The following is a 16,153-nucleotide window of genomic DNA, read 5'->3' as shown; positions in this document are numbered from 1 at the left end:
TTTTTCTTATTTTTCTCTCTTTTAACTATGTATCCTTTTTCGTTTCGATTACATGCTTTCTGTCTCTTTCTTCCCCTCTCTATCCTCCCGATTTCTTCATTTATTAATAACTCCCTTCATCAGATTTTCGTATTTTCCCTATCCTCCAAACCTTGAAAATTCTGTTTTTTTCTTTTCAAGTTTCAAATATTCTATTATTCCCCGATATTTGATTCTTCTACCGACTTCAAAGTTTTGCATGCACTTTGTCAATTTTGTCATTTTTCAACGTTTTTCTTAACTTTCTATCATCCACAATACCCAATGACAGTTTCCTTGCTCCCCGTTGTTAGAATTCTTTATTCGTCTTCCTTTTTCCCTAGAGATCTCTCTAAATCGCATTTAGTACCTTCTCTCTTCATCTTCCCATCTAGCATCCTATGTCTGCTCTCGGGTAGTCTTTTCTCCAATACAAAATAGTTGTTCTTGCATGTTCCTCTCTAAATTAAGATTTTTCTTGTATTCCCTTTAGCATGCCACCCAAATTGTGTTGTTTGGTTCATACGGCGAATCTGAGTACCCGTATATTAACATGACTTTCAACTATTGAAGTTTTTTTTTCCTTTCTCACAATTCCTGACTTTTTCGTATTTCTGAAACCTGTCTCCTCCAATACAAAAAAAATTACCTCCCATGTTTCCCCCCCCCCCCCCCCCAAAGTTTCTTCCTGTTTTTTTCTCTTTCTCTCTCTCTCAATTAGCATGCATCTGTCCTGTCGAGTTTGTGTTGTTCTGTTGGATCCGGTAATCTGGCAACTGTTGATCAACAAAATTTCCAACTCATATTCCGAATGTGTCACTATTCTTTTTCCGGTTTATGAACCTTTTCCGTTTGATTATTGTTATTTTCCCACGTTCTCTCTTTGCATGATATCCAAAATGTATTGTTTGGATGATACGGCGAATCTGAGTACCCGTATATTAAGATCACTTCAATTATTGCAGTTTTTTTGGACACCTTCCTAATTCTGAACCTTTTCTTCTCAAATACAAAAAATTTCCTTTCATGTCTCCCCAAGTTAGATGCTTCCTGTTCTTGATTTTTCTGTCTCTCGACATTCAAAATATGTTTGGCTGATACGGCGAATCTGAGTAACCGTATATTAATATCACCTCCATCCTTTGTATGCACATTTTCCACCTATCCTTGTCTTGTTTTGTCTAAAACGGCGAATGTGAGTACCCGTATTTTAACATCACTTCCAATTATTGCACCCGGAACTTGTGAAGTTTTTTTCTTTTTGTCACATTCTCTCTTTTTTCTGATTCTGGACCCGGTTAGTCTCCTCTCAATACAAAAAACTTCACTAGCATGCGCCTCACCTCCAAATTAGACGATTCTTGTTCTTCCATGTTTCTTTTCTTCTATTAGTATGCTGTTATCCTGCCCAGTTTGCATTGTTTTGTTCTACCCGGTAATCTGAGCAACCGTTGATTAACAAAACTTCCTATATACATTCCAAACGCATCGTGTGACTTTCCTTTTTCTGGTTTATGAACCTTTTCCGTTTAATTTATGTTTAATTTATGTTGTTTAACACCATATTCACATGAGACCCAAACAGTGTTATTTGACTGATACGGCGAATCCGAGTAACCGTACACATATTAACATCACTTCCAGCCGTTGAATTCACATTTTCCATCTCTCCTTGTCTTGTTCTTTCTGAAACGGCGAATCTGAGTACCCGTAGATTAACATGACTTCTAATGCGCCCTGAACTTGTGGAGTTGTCTTTTTTGTCCTTGTCACCCACTGTCTTACTTCTGATTCGAAATGTTCTCCATGTATTGTTTGGCTGATACGGCGAATCTGAGTACCCGTATATTAATGTCACTCCCAATTATTGCATTGGTGAACCCAGACTTCTCACTGGAAACAACGTCTCTTCTTCGACAGTTACGGATTCCACCGAATCCATCTTGAGCATTTGCATGTACTTTGTAATAGTGTCGTTTTTTGTGATCTGTGCAATCATGGATTAACATTTAAACTTCCAAATTACCCATTCATCGCTTTGCTCTTCTTTTTTCAAGGACAACCATCCGATTCATCGGATAGGTAAAGAATAAGAACCTTCTCGTATGTTTTGGCTTGTGTCTCTGTCTTTGTGAGCTTGCAGTACTCGAGTTTCACTTGCACGGATCTTCTTCCATTGACCATTGTCTTCTCAATGCTCTCACACTGGTGCTCTTATGTTCAAAATCGTCATCCGTTCATTTCTGAGACACTCCCTCCATTACTCGAGGTTCTCCATAGTTTTTCTTTGTTGAAAAACACAACAATTGTTGTCCTCTCTCTCGCTTCTTCCCAACACAACCAACGTTCGGTCAACTTCGTGTTGTTTTGTTTGAAACGGTTAATCTGGCAACCGAGCACAGACATTACTATCGAAATTCCCAACAAATCGGTTGGATTTCCATCTTCAAAGCGTTTCCGATTTTTGCACCTTGATTTGCATATATTATTTTCCCTCACCAGTTGACACTTGGTGGTTATGAGTTTCTTCTTTTCTGTGTCTGAGTTGGATGATTAACTTCCCATGAGGTTTCTCATATGTTTCATTCAGTGTTGTCCTCTCCTGAGAGTTGCATGTACTTTGCCGGTTAACAATGTGTAGTTTTTGAGAAGGTTTTGTCAAAAAACCTTGAATCATCATAACTACCAATGTGACTGCCCGTTGATTGCTTTTTTCTTGTGACATTCTCTTATTGAAACATTTTTCCCCGACTATGAGATGTGTGTTTTTTGAATATAGGACTTTTAGTACATATATCAGTCACTAAAGTCTCTGAGTTTCTCAGTTTCAAGTGCAAAATGTTCCAAAAAGTCTTGCATGAATTTACTTTCTATTGACGATATTTTCGTCATGTCTGGTTTATTCCGCTTCCTGTTCAAAGTGTTCACGTGTCTTCTCTATTCTCTCAAACACATCTCCAATTCATAAGGTGTTCCATCTATCTTTTTTGAGTTTTCTCAATATCTTCGTATTAGTTTCAAGTTTTGTATCTCCATTTGTCTTTATGGTGTGCATAACCTCGTTTGTGCTGTTCTGTTTGACTTTGTTGATCTAAAACTTTCGATTCTCTGGAACTTTTATTCATTCCGTTCTCAGAACATTCAATTGATTTGAATACCATTCTCCACGTTCTAAACTTTGAACTTGAATTCCTGAATTGTCCTTCCATAGGATGAATTTTTATGTTCCTCTCATTGAAAAACTCAAAATTTCCCCTTGAATTGTCTCTAACTCATTTCCACTCATGTTGTCTTTTCTATTTATGAATAAATCTATATTATCCGAATTTTTTTTCAGTTCGATAAGAAAAACAGAATATTAACAGATGAGGTTTATATATTGAAAAATGCATCGTCCTTTAATCCAGGGTTGGAAAATTACGGGCCGGGCTGACAAAAATTTTTGCCGGACCGGCCCTGATTCAAAAACAAGGCTGAAAATTTGATTTATTTAAATAACTTCTTAGAAATCGCGTTTTTTTCAAAAAATATACAATTTCTACAGTTGCTGGCTTATCGGGCAGATCGGGCCGAGCTGAAAAATTTTTTTTCAGCCGGCTTGACTCGGCCCAGAATTTCCTAACCCTGCTCTAAACGCTTCAGGTAGTACTAACTATTTTCTGGCTAGAATAATATTTTTATAAAAGGAACAAAACAAAAGCTGCCGTTTACCGACATAACTTTCGAAGTCCCCAGCATAACTGATCTGTTTTTTGGATTTCATCTTTGAAGCGTTTCCCATTCTCGCACCTTGATTTGCATGTACGTTTTCCTCACCAGTTGACTCGTGTTGGCTACGAGTTTCTTCTTTTCAGAATATCAACGAATGAAGTTTATCTATTGAAGTGTCCGCTGCCTATTCATTGTTGGAACTTCTAACTAGAATGCAATCAGGAAACTACAAAACGAAAAGCTTGCTTTGAAATGATTTATGCAGAGAAAATTGAACATAATGAACATTTAATTTCAGAATGGACGGCCAATTTCAGAAGGATCTGGGGTATAATTGTTGCATTTGCCGTCAGTGCAGCGTGGAATTTCCAATTCCATGAAGTCGTGGCGACAATCCTCGTCAGAATTGCATGTCTTGTAGTTTGGAACGCCTGTGACCTCCGAAACCCAGCCAGCCTTGTTGTTGTCACCGTTGAGGTAAGGGAAGTCATCATCTGGATATTTTGGCCGCGGACGCGGGTTTCTCTCTGGATAGTCACAATCTCCGACGGTGCATCCTTCGATGATGACAATGAATGCCAAAACAGCAATAAGAAGAATTGGAATAAAACGCATTCTTGACTTGTATTCAAGCGATTGAATGATGGTTTCTGCTGCCAGAGCCCTTCTATTTATATAAAATCTGATAGTGGGAATCTAGAGAATTTCTCATTCTCTGTATGGGAATACAAAGCCGACAAAGAACTGTTTCTCAGTCAAACACCACGACTATACGATTTTGAGCAGTGATCTCCTAGCGGTTTTTGGGTATCTAATTTTTCAGCACAATTTTGATTTTTGTCAAGAAAGATCAACATGGTTACGGTATTTTGGTAAGGAAACGGAAGGAGTTGAAAAATAACTGCTACACACATCTGATACATATTGTAAAATTAGTGCCGGTCGACAATGTGCATACGAGAAATACAACAAACGAAGTCGGTCACAATCGCTTCCTACTTTTATGTTACCGGAAATGACGTCTCATCTTCGACAGTTATGGATTTCCCTGAATCGATTTTGAGCATTTGCATGAACTTGGTAATAGTATCGTTTTTTTGTGATCTGGGTGATCTGAGCTACCAAGAATGAAGACTTAAACTTCCGATTCACCCGTCCATTGCTGTGCTCTTTTTCTTTTAAGGACGATCATCCAATTCATCGGATAAGTAAAGAATAAGAACCTGCTTGTATGTTTTGGCTTGTGTCTCTCTCTTTATGAGCTTCCAGTACTCGAGTTTCACTCGCATGAATATTCTTCCATTGATCATTGTCTTCCCAATGCTCTTACACTGATGCTCGAATGTTCAAAATCGGCATCCGTTCACTTCTGAGACGTTTACTCCATTACTCGAGGTTCCCCATAGTGTTTCTCTGTTGAAAAACACAAAAATTGTTGGCCGCTCTCTCTCTCTCTCATTAAAGCTTCTTCCCAACCAACAAACGTTCGGTCAACTTAGTGTTGTTTTGTTGAAAACGGTTAATCTGGCAGTCGTTTACCGACATAACTTTCGAAGTCCCAGCATAACTGATCTGTTTTTTGGATTTCATCTTTGAAGCGTTTCCGATTCTCGCAAGATTTGCATGTACTTTTTCCTCACCAGTTGACACGTGTTGGTTATGAGTTTCTTCTTTTCAGAATATCAACGAATGAAGTTGATCTATTCGAAGTGTCCGCTGTCCATTCATTGTTTTTGATGGAACTTCTAACCAGAATGAAATCAGAAAACTACAAAACGAAAAGTTGCTTTGAAATGATTTATGCAAAGAAAATTGAACATTATCCCAATGAAAGTTTAATTTCAGAATGGACGACCAATTTTAGTAGGATCTGGGGTGTAATTGTTGCATTTGCCGTCGGTGCAGCGAGGAACTTCCAATTCCATGAAGTCGTGGCGACAATCTTTATCAGATTTGCATTCCTTGTAGTTTGGAACGCCTGTGACCTCCGAAACCCAGCCAGCCTTGTTGTTGTCACCGTTGAAGTTGAAGAAATCTCCTCCGTCATTGCGTGGCTCTTCATTTCTTTCCGGATGCTCACAATCTCCCTCGAGACAACCTTCGATGATGGCAATGAATGCCAAAACAGCAATAAGAAGAATTGGAATAAAACGCATTCTTGACTTGTATTCAAGCAAATGAATGATGGTTTCCACTGCCAGAGCCCTCCTATTTATGTAAAATCTGGTAGTGGGAATCTCCAGAATTTCCCAATTTCTGTATGGGAATACAAGGCCGACAAAGAACTGTTTCTCAGTCAAACACCACGACTATACGATTTTGATCAGTGATTTCCTAGCGGTTTTTGGGAATCTGATTTTTCAGCAAAATTTTTGATGTCTTTTCCAAAAGAGATCAACATGGTTACGGTATTTGTTAAAGAAACGGAATGAGTTAAAACAAATGGAAACATAAAACCTGTATGTGTGACAGTGGTGGGATCAGTTATATTCAAAGGAAATGATTTCAAACTTTATAGCTCTACATGTTCATACACTATTCTTGCTAATATACATATCCACTTTGAGAGTGTGTCATAGTGAAACAAGCTGTCCCACAAAATAACTTTTTGTGAGATCAAACAGACCAAGACTAGAACTCAATTTTTGTAGTTGACAACTTTTTTTACGGACACTCCCTTGCAAGTTACATTTCGATAGTGTAATTTCTCCCTCAAATCGTCTGTTTCAGTGCAATGTAGTGCGATTTTTGAGCTGTCCACTTAAAATTACTATAACTCTTCCGTACAAAAAAAGTGTCAATCACAAGAATATAGTTCTACTCTTGGTCTGTTTGTTCCCATAAAAATGACTTTGCGCCATGTATACAACAATTCTTTCTCCTACACACATCTGATACATATTGTAATATTAGTGGCAGTCGCCATTGTGCATACGAGAAATACAACTAACGAAGTCGGTCACAATCGCTTCCTACTTTTATGTTACCGGAAATGACGTCTTATCCTCGAAAGTTATGGATTCCCCTGAATCCATCTAAAGAATTTGCATGAACTTGGTAATAGTATCGTTTTTTTGAGATCTGGGTGATGTGAGCTGCCAAGAATAAAGATTCAAACTTCCGATTCACCCGTCCATTGCTGTGCTCTTCTTTTTTCGAGGACGACCTTCCGATTAGGTAAAAAATAAGAACCTTCTCGTATTTTTTGGCTTGTGTCTCTGTCTTTCTGAACTTCCTGTACTCGAGTTTCACTCGCATGGATATTCTTCCATGCATCATTGTCTTCTCAATGCTCTCACACTAATGCTCTTATGTTCAAAATCGGCATCCGTTCACTTCTGAGACGTTTACTCCATTACTCGAGGTTCCCCATAGTGTTTCTCTGTTGAAAAACACAAAAATTTGTAGTGTTGTTTTGTTGAAAATGGTTAATCTGGCAGCTGTTTACCGACATAACTTCCGAAGTCCCCAGCATAACTGATCTGTTTTTGGATTTCTTCTTTGAAGCGTTTCCCATTCTCGCACCTTGATTTTCATGTATTATTTTCCCTCACCAGTTGACACGTGTTGGTTATGAGTTTCTTCTTTTCAGAATATCAACGAATGAAGTTGATCTATTGAAGTGTCCGCTGCCTATTCATTGTTTTCGATGGAACTTCTAACTAGAATGAAATCAGAAAACTACAAAGCGAAAAGTTGCTTTGAAATGATTTATGCAGAGAAAATTGAACATTATCCCAATGAACATTTGATTTCGGAATGGACGACCAATTTTAGTACGGTGGGGTATAATTGTTGCATTTGCCGTCGATGCAGCGATTAACTTCCCGTTGAACTCGTAGCGACAATCTTGATCAGATTTGCATTCCTTGTAGTTTGGAACGCCTGTGACCTCCGAAACAAATCCAGCCTTGTTGTTGTCACCGTTGAAGTTGAAAAATTTTCCTCCGTCATCTCTTGGCTCTTCATTTCTTTCTGGATGCTCACAATCTCCCTCGAGACAGCCTTCGATGATGGCAATGAAGGCCAAAACAGCAATAAGAAGAATTGGAATAAAACGCATTCTTGACTTGTATTCAAGCGATTGGGTGATGGTTTCCACTGTCAGAGCCCTTCTGTTTATGTAAAATCTGGTAGTGGGAATCTCGAGAATTTCTCATTCTCTGTATGGGAATACGAAGCCGACAAAGAACTGTTTCTCAGCCGAAACCCCCAGCTATAGGATTTTGATCAGTGATCTCCTAGCGGTTTTTGGGAATCTGATTTTTCAGCAAAATTTTTGATGTTTTATCAAAAAAAGATCAACATGGTTACGGTATTTGGTAAAAAAAGGGGTGAGTTGAAATTAAATAAATGAAAACATGAAACCTGTATGTATAACGCTAGCGGGATCAGTGATATCCAAAGGAAATTATCTCCAATATACATTACTCTCTGTCGGAATAATGACTAAATGCGACATGTAAACACCAATATCTTCTGTAGAGACTGTTCGAAATAAGATCTCCAGAAGAGTCACCTATAAATGTATTCAAACTATCTGTTCTGTTCTTATTTTCAATGAGCATCTTCTTAAAAGCTCCCATTCTGACAAAAAAAACTAACGGATTTACACTTTTAATGTTTCCGGACTATTCGAATAACCGTTACGAAATAACAATAAGAATGACTCATTCATGAAGCATGAATTCAAATTTCCCCTGTTTTTTCTTGTTTATTCCTTTCTCTTTCTCGGTAGACAACACCAACACAATCATTGTCATTCAATAGTCCTGCCAGTTCAATGAGACTTTCTACGGGTTTTCTGCTATTTTTTATTCTATTAACCAACTCAGTTGCACAACACATGCAACTCGGTCTGAATGGCGCCAAAGATTTGAATCTGAACGTGGAGTCCTGGTCTACGACTATCAACATCCACCAAGACAACAAGTATGATGAGCAATCAGGAGAAAACCAGTAAGTACCCTCTTTTGAAACTAGAAAAGTCATTTTTCAGTTTAAAACTTATTGAGTTATCTGAAAACTTAATTTTGCAGATGCGCCACCCCCAGTATTTTCAAAAATCCAATCGTTATTGGTGTCATTGCAATCATTATTCATTACCTCCTTCTATGGCTCCGCAATAAGATGACTGGCGATGGGAAGACCAGCAAACAACCCGGGGACACTGTATTCCATGCATCTTTCGAAATCAATGGTGACACGTATATTCTTCTCAAATGCAACAACTCGAACGACTCATATTCCGATGATTTTGATGAGCAGGACAATGAGATTGGAGAAACTTATTTCTAGTCGGTTGTTTTATGCAAATCATTGAATTGATGTCTGAGTTTCTCTATTATAAAGTATTCTCTCTCAGAGAAATTTCGTCTTGCCCTCTTTTTTCCTGTTTTCATTTTTCGTCGAATGAATTTCTTGGAGAAGCTCGTATGTTTGTTTATGATAATGGTGTGATGAAAAGAACGACTGTCATAGAGACATCGTGTATCTCTTTTCTCTTACGGACTTTTTTCTCACGTAAACGTGGTGTAAACTGGAAGATAGACAAAAAGAGAAAAAGACTCAGAACCAAAAAAAAAGTTTTATTTTGAGAAATTTAAAGACAAAAATACAAGAAAATACCAAAAAGTAGAATTGTTTTTTTAAAGTTATTAGAACCGCGCATACCCGACCCCACGACATTGAAATGTACCACCCGCTGAACCATCTTAAGAGTCTGCGTCACCCGTCTAGAGCGAAATTCCTCTGCACTTCACTTCCTCTCGAATCTCCTTAGCAAGGGACTCCACATGTGGCTCAAGGTTCTGTCCCTCGTTGTTCTCCACGAGGAGCCCATTCGTGCCGAGTTTGTTGGCACAGGGAGCAATATACGCCCGATAGGCGGGCTGTAATCGAAATATTATTATTTAAGAATTTGGCTGAGAAAAGTTCACCTCCACAAACTTCTCGTGTTGAGCCCGCGTGCTCTCTTCGGTCCGCCCACGCTCTCGAGCGTCGCGGGTGAGTCGTCGATTGAGACGAGTGTCCTCGTCGGCACTGACGAAGACCTTCTTGTCAGCCATGTCGACAATTCTGTCATCGTGAAGGGAGAGGATGCCTTCAAATATTATCACATCCATTGAAGGCACCAGCTGAAATAAAGACCATGAGAAACAAAAGTAAATAATTATTTTATACCGTTGTGTGTGCCTCTCTAGCATGTTTCGTAAAACTATAGCTTGGCACATTAACCGCCTCTCCGGATTTCATTTTGACAATGAGATCGTGGGCACAATTGATGTCGATAGCGTCCGGGCTATCGAAATTGAACTCCTCCTCTCCGATTTTCTTCTTTTCTTCCTCAGTGAAGTTCCGGTAGAAATGGTCCATGGAGAAGATGAACACCCGTTCGGAGTTCAGACGGGTCTTCAGCAAGTGGGCAAACATAGTTTTCCCGCTTGCGGACCCCCCACAGACCACAATCAAGAATGGTCCGCGTTTGGCAGCGGCTCCGGTGGTGGCAGCGGTTCCGGTGGTGGCAACGATGGCAGCCTAGAAGGATGACTATTGAAATTTTGAAAAACAAAATCGGACTCACATCAGCGACGGCGGCAGAAGATTGCATTTTCGACAGTGGAGATGAGGGCGCAAGCGAAGAAACTGAAAATTTAGATTATTTAGATTAAAAAAGAGGAATTGAAATTGAAAATCCAATTCTGAGAGAATAATATAACACTGTTTCGAAAAGGTGAATTACCATTTTACAAGTGCGAAATCAGTGATATTGATCATTTGGAATTCATGAATATGCAAAAAAAGATGTGGAAAACTGCAAAATGAAATCTGCTGAATTCGTATGAAATCGATCACCAAAAAGTGAGAAAATCGTACTCCGAAAACTTTGAGATGCAAAAATGGAATGAAATTTTCTTGTGCGTTTCTACAATACGAGTGGATGTGTAGGTCTCTTGGCTTTTATGAATGATGTTTCGCAGCTATAAATTTCCGTTTTTTTCCATTGTCAATTTTTGTACGATTTTTGTACGGAAACTGAAAGATTTTATCAGTCTGAAAAAATCAAAATAGAGGAATGTGATGTGCGAAAAATTGGGGATTTTAAACGTCCGCATACTATGAATCATCACCGTATGGAGTAAACAACAAAAAAAGAGTTTCAGAAGCTATTCCAAACGATCACTAACCACAGATCAGATTTTCTATGAGAGATCCAATCATACTGTAAAAATACTTTAAAAAAATAACAAGTCAGAGATAATGATAAGTCCCACTATCCTGTAAGCAGACACCGTAAAACCTGTAATAGAAATAGGCGCACCTTGTGGTGCCTGTTCGCAGCGGTATATCGTTTATTCCTTCATCTTTCTCGGTCATTGACATTCACTGTTTCGATAGTACTGCTAGTCGAATGAGGCTTTTCACGAGTTTTCTGCTATTTCTCACTCTTTTTACAAACTCAACTGCACAGCAACTTTTGTACGGAAACAGACCATTTTAGATAGATTGAAGATCAGGATCTGAAAAAGGAGTGTATCTGAAAATTACTTCGACAACTAATTATTGGAATGACTTGTTTATTAGAAAGCGAATAAGAAATACAAACAAAAAAACATTACTCAGGAATTAAGTGTCAGATTAACATTAAAACTTGACTCAAACAAAAAAATGAAAAAAATACAACAGAAGATCCCAGAATTTCAGACAAAATATTTTAAAAAGAAGAACGGTTATCATCTGCAGACCCTTCTTGCACTGCATCCCATTCAACAACTGGCTCTTGGAAACCGACTTCCCAGTCCTCCCGACGTCCCGGTTGTGTCGTCATGTTTTGAGCGACGAAGCATCCATTGCGGTTGCAGGACCGCCGATGACCTTCATATTGAAACAGCGTCATCGCAATCATATCGCTGCCCAGCTCTCCTACATCCTTCCTGATGTACAATTCGTTTACTTCTTTTGGTCGAATGCAAAAGAAGAATCCGGGATACGTGGTTCTGTCCTTGATGGAGTAGTCAAGGAGCCATTTTCCGTTCATTGAAATTCGAGTGAACGGAACTGCTTCTCGTCGGACTTGGAAAGCTTCCTGAAAACGTTTCGTATTGATTTTTCAATGGTTAGACATGGCTTACTCACTCTTTGATAGGTCATCCCGAATAAGACCAAAACGTGTTCAATCCCACAGTGGTCTTTATGAACGTGGGATGAATGCAGTCGGAATTTGATTTTTGTATCCGCAGCTTCCTTGAAATTCAATGGGACAGTCATTACGGCGGAGTGCCTCGCCCGGTTGGCAAACTGGTCAACTCTAACGAGCGAGTTGAATGTGCTGTTCACCGCCATTTCCATTTTCCCATGAATGCGGTAAGCAATATCTGATAGAGCCGGGACTCTCAGGACCGCTTTTCTGAAAAAAGTTTTTGATTAAAAAGCGAATAGATCATATCACAACAGAAAACTTACTGGAAGGCCGCATCTTCGTGCATTCCATTGCTTATAACTGGGAAAAAAGTGGAACCTTTTTCCAAAAGGTATTTGAAGTTTCCTTCTTGTTTTTTAGTAACTGCAGCCTGTAGCGGAGTGAATCCGCGGCGGTTCTCCTCAATCAACGATGCGCCGTGTTCCACCAAATATGGTACAAGTCCCGGCTAAAAACTGCATTTTTTTCAGAATAGAAAAAGTAACACTTACGACATCCATATATGCCGCTCTGTGTAGAACAGTATCTTGGCCCCGGTCTCTGACGTTGAGAAATCCAACTCCCAGATTCTCCGTCAGGAACTGGATGACCTTCAGGAGATTCTGCAGCTGAATGGGTTTTAAATTTTGTGTGAACATCAAATCGACCATTGTCTGAAATAATTTGTTTACATATTAAAAATTACAACTATCCTGTACTTACCTGATGCAGCGGCAGTTTTCTTTCTAATATAGTCAGAGCGTCGTCTTCATCAAACTCCCCGAATGACTTTCTCAATTCATCTGGCTCAAGATATGTAATATTCTTCCGGAATAGTCTTTCCTGATCCTTTCTTTTATCGTTTCGTTTTCTTTCTCGCTCTCTCTTCTTTTGTTCTTCCTTACTTCTTCTCTGAACTCGTACAATGCGGTTGTTTTGGTTTCTGTTCATAGCTGAAAAAAGTTCAATGTGTTTAATATGTTTACAGACGATTTGAGTAAATTAATAAGCAAGCAGACAAATAAAATGTTAAAAAAGTGACTTTCATACGGCTAGATAAACACTTTTGTAGTGAGAGTAATTAAAACGAAAAGATTTCTTGCGAGTCGTACATTAATCTGAACAAGAACGTTGTCTTGGGTTCATCATAAATTGACAGAAGGCTGTTATACGATATTTCATAAAAACCGACATAGCACATTCATAAACAATTATGTGTAATAATGAGAGTTCCTGTAGATATGTCTTTTGGTTAGTCTGCCTAGCGCAGTAGAGCACAACCCTTTGAAGCAAGAGACGTCAAAGAAAAAAAGACACCAGACTCATAAACCGACTGTGAAAACGAAACATGTCTTTGAGTGACAGACAATGCTTATTAACTACACTAGAGGTACTGTAGTAAGCGAATTCCAGGAATTCGTCATGCCGGATCAAGAAATTGTGTTCTCGTGAATACAAACGTATAGACGTATGCTTCTCCTGAGTATAAGCGCGTTGTGTTTTCTCACGTTACTCTAAAAATCTACTTGTAATTTCAATCAAATCGATTCTGCTGGCTTGAAACGTTTTTTCGAACGACCGAACTTGCCAAAAACAAAAAAAAACATTCTTATGACGACTCCGGCATTTGTTTTAATCCGCGGTTTCCATACCCTTTTCGAAGAAAGACGGATTAGAAGAACATATTTTTGTGAGTGTATCTTAATGTCATATTGCAATGAAGGAAAACTTGGAAAAAACAATTTTAATGTTAGGTTATAACAAGTTGGTGGAGTGACTATAATTCTTGGGTCTTTGCTTTCTATCTACAGTAGGAAAAGAGTGATTCGGAAAAATAATGAATGGAAATTGAAATTATCTGAAACCCTGGAAACCATTCAAAAAACAACTATCAACTTTTGTATGCATCTGAAATATTAAAAAAGTGAGTGGCCAACACCGCAATCAAAAATAAGTGTTTCTCGGCGTCGTCCAAGAAAACCCCATTTATCTTTTTTCACCTCTGCCGCGAAATCGAGAGAGAACTTTTAAACGCGTATTGATAGCAGAACAGATAACGCGCTTTTCATTTTTATGATTCTATAAGGTCAATTAACGAACGTGAACCTTAAACGAAGAGGCCAAAACAAAAAAAAACGCATCGTTCTTCGAAAAAATGAACACACATATTCCAAATTCAATATACTTTCAAACAAAGATGCACTAGAGAAATAGAGATAGGGGCAAAGAAAGTGAGAAAACGAAATGAAGAAACAGAGGAGAGCGTCGCGGTTGGTTTACGAGTAGAAAAGGCAAAATGAAGGAAAAAACGAACGAGCATAGCGGTAGAATAAAGAGCAAAGCGAAATGTGCTCTCAGAAGCGTAATAAATGATACGGTCCCATAATCAATGAAACAAAGAAAAGCATTCAGGAGAAACTGCTTCTGATACTTTCTCTCTGCTAACGTAATTGGAAAAAGTCATATCTTTCTTATCAATCATTCGTTCGATACTTTATTTCTTTTTTACCTGTGACTTTGAACTTGATATCATCAAATGTGGTGATTCTTTCTCTTCATGGGTTGTTCTAATAGAAAAAATTTAAATGCAAATGTTGTTTATTTTGAAATGAATAGTAAAATTGGTAACGTTGGATAACTATGTCTTAAGCCGCCGCTTATAAGAAAAGATTTGGCAGGCTACAAACGAATAATCTATTCTCTCGTCTTGAAAACACAATTCCAAACTCCAGTCTCTGCTTGCATGCTGAGAGAATTTCCAACGGTATAGAAGGTGTCCACGGAGCCATCCAAAGTTACATTGAGCCAATGTTCGTTGTCTGCCTTTATTTGAGAGTTTGGGAGAAGAACACGCCAGGAAAGGCGTCTTCACGAATTTAAATTCATTCTAAAAGTTAGGTTTCAACATTTGTTATTATCAGTGATACACATACCGTTTTAGAGTTCCATTTCATTTTCATCAGGTGTATATAGTAGTAATGACTGGTATCAATTTCCAAGTGGAAGTTTAGATGTCCAGTTACGTCCCCGTTGTTTCCACGTGGGAAGCAAAGAACGAATCGTGTGAGTGGCCGACTCATTCTCAAAGAGTCCATCACACCACCGCAACGAACTAGTATAGAATTATAGTATCGAAGGACCATTCTTTTGAGTTTTTTGTTTGTTCTACCTTGTTTTCTGAAAAAAATTCAAAGTTTTACTACTTCCAAGATAGTGAAAGACTTGCTGGCAAAGAAGTGTTTCTTGAGGACAGTATTTTCCCACCATAAAATGAATTGGAGCACCATTTCGAATAAATAGTTCTATAATTTCGTTGTCCATGCAATGAAAAACTGCACGTTCTATAGCAGTCCATTTGCCTCGATCTCTTAAATGTAGAGGTGTTCCGAATTGTAGCAACTGGCGTATCAGTGACCTCTTAAATACAAAATAATTTACTTACACGTGTTTCAGTTATTTTTCAAAAACTCACATTTTGAATGCGGACTGCCCAATGAATTAGAGTTTCACCATTATCTTGGCATGAGAGTAATTTCTTGTAAGAAGCGGGTATCTTATTCAAGAGTGCAAACACATCTGATAAAAACTTGAGTAAATTTTTCGTCAAGCTTTCGAATTCTTTTTCTGTCACTTCGTCCTTGATCTCCCAATAGCTACTGAAAGCCTGAAAAAGAAAATTGGGTCAGATTGAACAATTTTGATGGATTTGGTTACCTTGTGTAGAATGTAAGGGTCCTTACATACCAATTCCTCAATTAGCTCTAAATTTTGACCTTTCAAAATCTGAGCAACGTCAGTGAATTTAGTGTCCAAAATCATTTCCAACAAAGATTCAGATAGTTCTTTCTTCTTTTGTACATTGTAGCTTTGATCTCCTCGAGGGAGATCCATATTGAACTGAAATTAAAGAAAATGTTCTATTGATCTCCAAGTCAAAACCAAAATAACAAAGTGAGTTGAGAAAGCGACGAGAAATGTAATTTTTAAAACGGAGCACTAAGTTTTTAATTTATTTAAAACACGAAACAGGAACTGTTAAATATGTATCGAATAATGGTGCAGGGGACAAGACCTTATCCGAGTTTAGTCATCGGACAAACAAAAAAGGGTAGAGAAAACGGTTAATTTCATGTACTCGCACATATTTTTGTTTACAAGAAAAGCCGACAGCTGGAAAAATGATATCACAGGATAAAATTAGTCACGGGTGAGAGGAAAAAGAGAGGAATAATGATAAGCGAAAGA

At 38.3% G+C, this 16,153-nt stretch overlaps 8 protein-coding genes across 8 annotated transcripts; 1 reads left to right on the top strand and 7 right to left on the bottom strand.

Moving 5' to 3' along the window:
- Positions 1-1,799: 1,799 nt before the first annotated feature.
- GCK72_025168 (uncharacterized protein) lies at positions 1,800-2,027 on the bottom strand (the record flags this gene model as incomplete). The annotated part of the gene is made up of 1 exon (XM_053736221.1): positions 1,800-2,027. The coding sequence occupies one exon, from the start codon at positions 2,025-2,027 to the stop codon at positions 1,800-1,802; it is 228 nt and encodes a 75-aa protein (XP_053579787.1).
- Positions 2,028-4,023: 1,996 nt separating this feature from the next.
- On the bottom strand, positions 4,024-4,344 carry GCK72_025167 (uncharacterized protein; the record flags this gene model as incomplete). Its single annotated transcript, XM_003098409.1, has 1 exon — positions 4,024-4,344. One exon carries the CDS (start codon positions 4,342-4,344, stop codon positions 4,024-4,026), a length of 321 nt encoding a protein of 106 aa, XP_003098457.1.
- A 1,226-nt stretch (positions 4,345-5,570) lies between these two features.
- GCK72_025166 (uncharacterized protein) lies at positions 5,571-5,885 on the bottom strand (the record flags this gene model as incomplete). The annotated part of the gene is made up of 1 exon (XM_003098421.2): positions 5,571-5,885. One exon carries the CDS (start codon positions 5,883-5,885, stop codon positions 5,571-5,573), a length of 315 nt encoding a protein of 104 aa, XP_003098469.1.
- Positions 5,886-7,402: 1,517 nt separating this feature from the next.
- GCK72_025165 (uncharacterized protein) lies at positions 7,403-7,792 on the bottom strand (the record flags this gene model as incomplete). The annotated part of the gene is made up of 1 exon (XM_003098454.2): positions 7,403-7,792. The coding sequence occupies one exon, from the start codon at positions 7,790-7,792 to the stop codon at positions 7,403-7,405; it is 390 nt and encodes a 129-aa protein (XP_003098502.2).
- Positions 7,793-8,575: 783 nt separating this feature from the next.
- On the top strand, positions 8,576-9,027 carry GCK72_025164 (uncharacterized protein; the record flags this gene model as incomplete). Its single annotated transcript, XM_003098423.2, has 2 exons — positions 8,576-8,688; positions 8,769-9,027. The coding sequence occupies 2 exons, from the start codon at positions 8,576-8,578 to the stop codon at positions 9,025-9,027; spliced, it is 372 nt and encodes a 123-aa protein (XP_003098471.2).
- A 437-nt stretch (positions 9,028-9,464) lies between these two features.
- On the bottom strand, positions 9,465-10,339 carry GCK72_025163 (uncharacterized protein; the record flags this gene model as incomplete). Its single annotated transcript, XM_003098414.2, has 4 exons — positions 9,465-9,620; positions 9,669-9,866; positions 9,913-10,266; positions 10,313-10,339. The coding sequence occupies 4 exons, from the start codon at positions 10,337-10,339 to the stop codon at positions 9,465-9,467; spliced, it is 735 nt and encodes a 244-aa protein (XP_003098462.2).
- A 1,104-nt stretch (positions 10,340-11,443) lies between these two features.
- Positions 11,444-12,859, bottom strand: GCK72_025162 (uncharacterized protein; the record flags this gene model as incomplete). Its single annotated transcript, XM_003098462.2, has 5 exons — positions 11,444-11,815; positions 11,866-12,136; positions 12,193-12,377; positions 12,421-12,582; positions 12,632-12,859. The coding sequence occupies 5 exons, from the start codon at positions 12,857-12,859 to the stop codon at positions 11,444-11,446; spliced, it is 1,218 nt and encodes a 405-aa protein (XP_003098510.2).
- A 2,509-nt stretch (positions 12,860-15,368) lies between these two features.
- GCK72_025161 (uncharacterized protein) lies at positions 15,369-15,799 on the bottom strand (the record flags this gene model as incomplete). The annotated part of the gene is made up of 2 exons (XM_003098437.1): positions 15,369-15,572; positions 15,623-15,799. 2 exons carry the CDS (start codon positions 15,797-15,799, stop codon positions 15,369-15,371), a joined length of 381 nt encoding a protein of 126 aa, XP_003098485.1.
- Positions 15,800-16,153: the final 354 nt, after the last annotated feature.

Source organism: Caenorhabditis remanei, chromosome X, assembly GCF_010183535.1.
Source record: "Caenorhabditis remanei strain PX506 chromosome X, whole genome shotgun sequence".
In the NCBI taxonomy this organism is placed as follows: Eukaryota; Metazoa; Nematoda; class Chromadorea; order Rhabditida; family Rhabditidae; genus Caenorhabditis; species Caenorhabditis remanei.
This window is presented reverse-complemented; position numbering and strand designations above follow the sequence as displayed.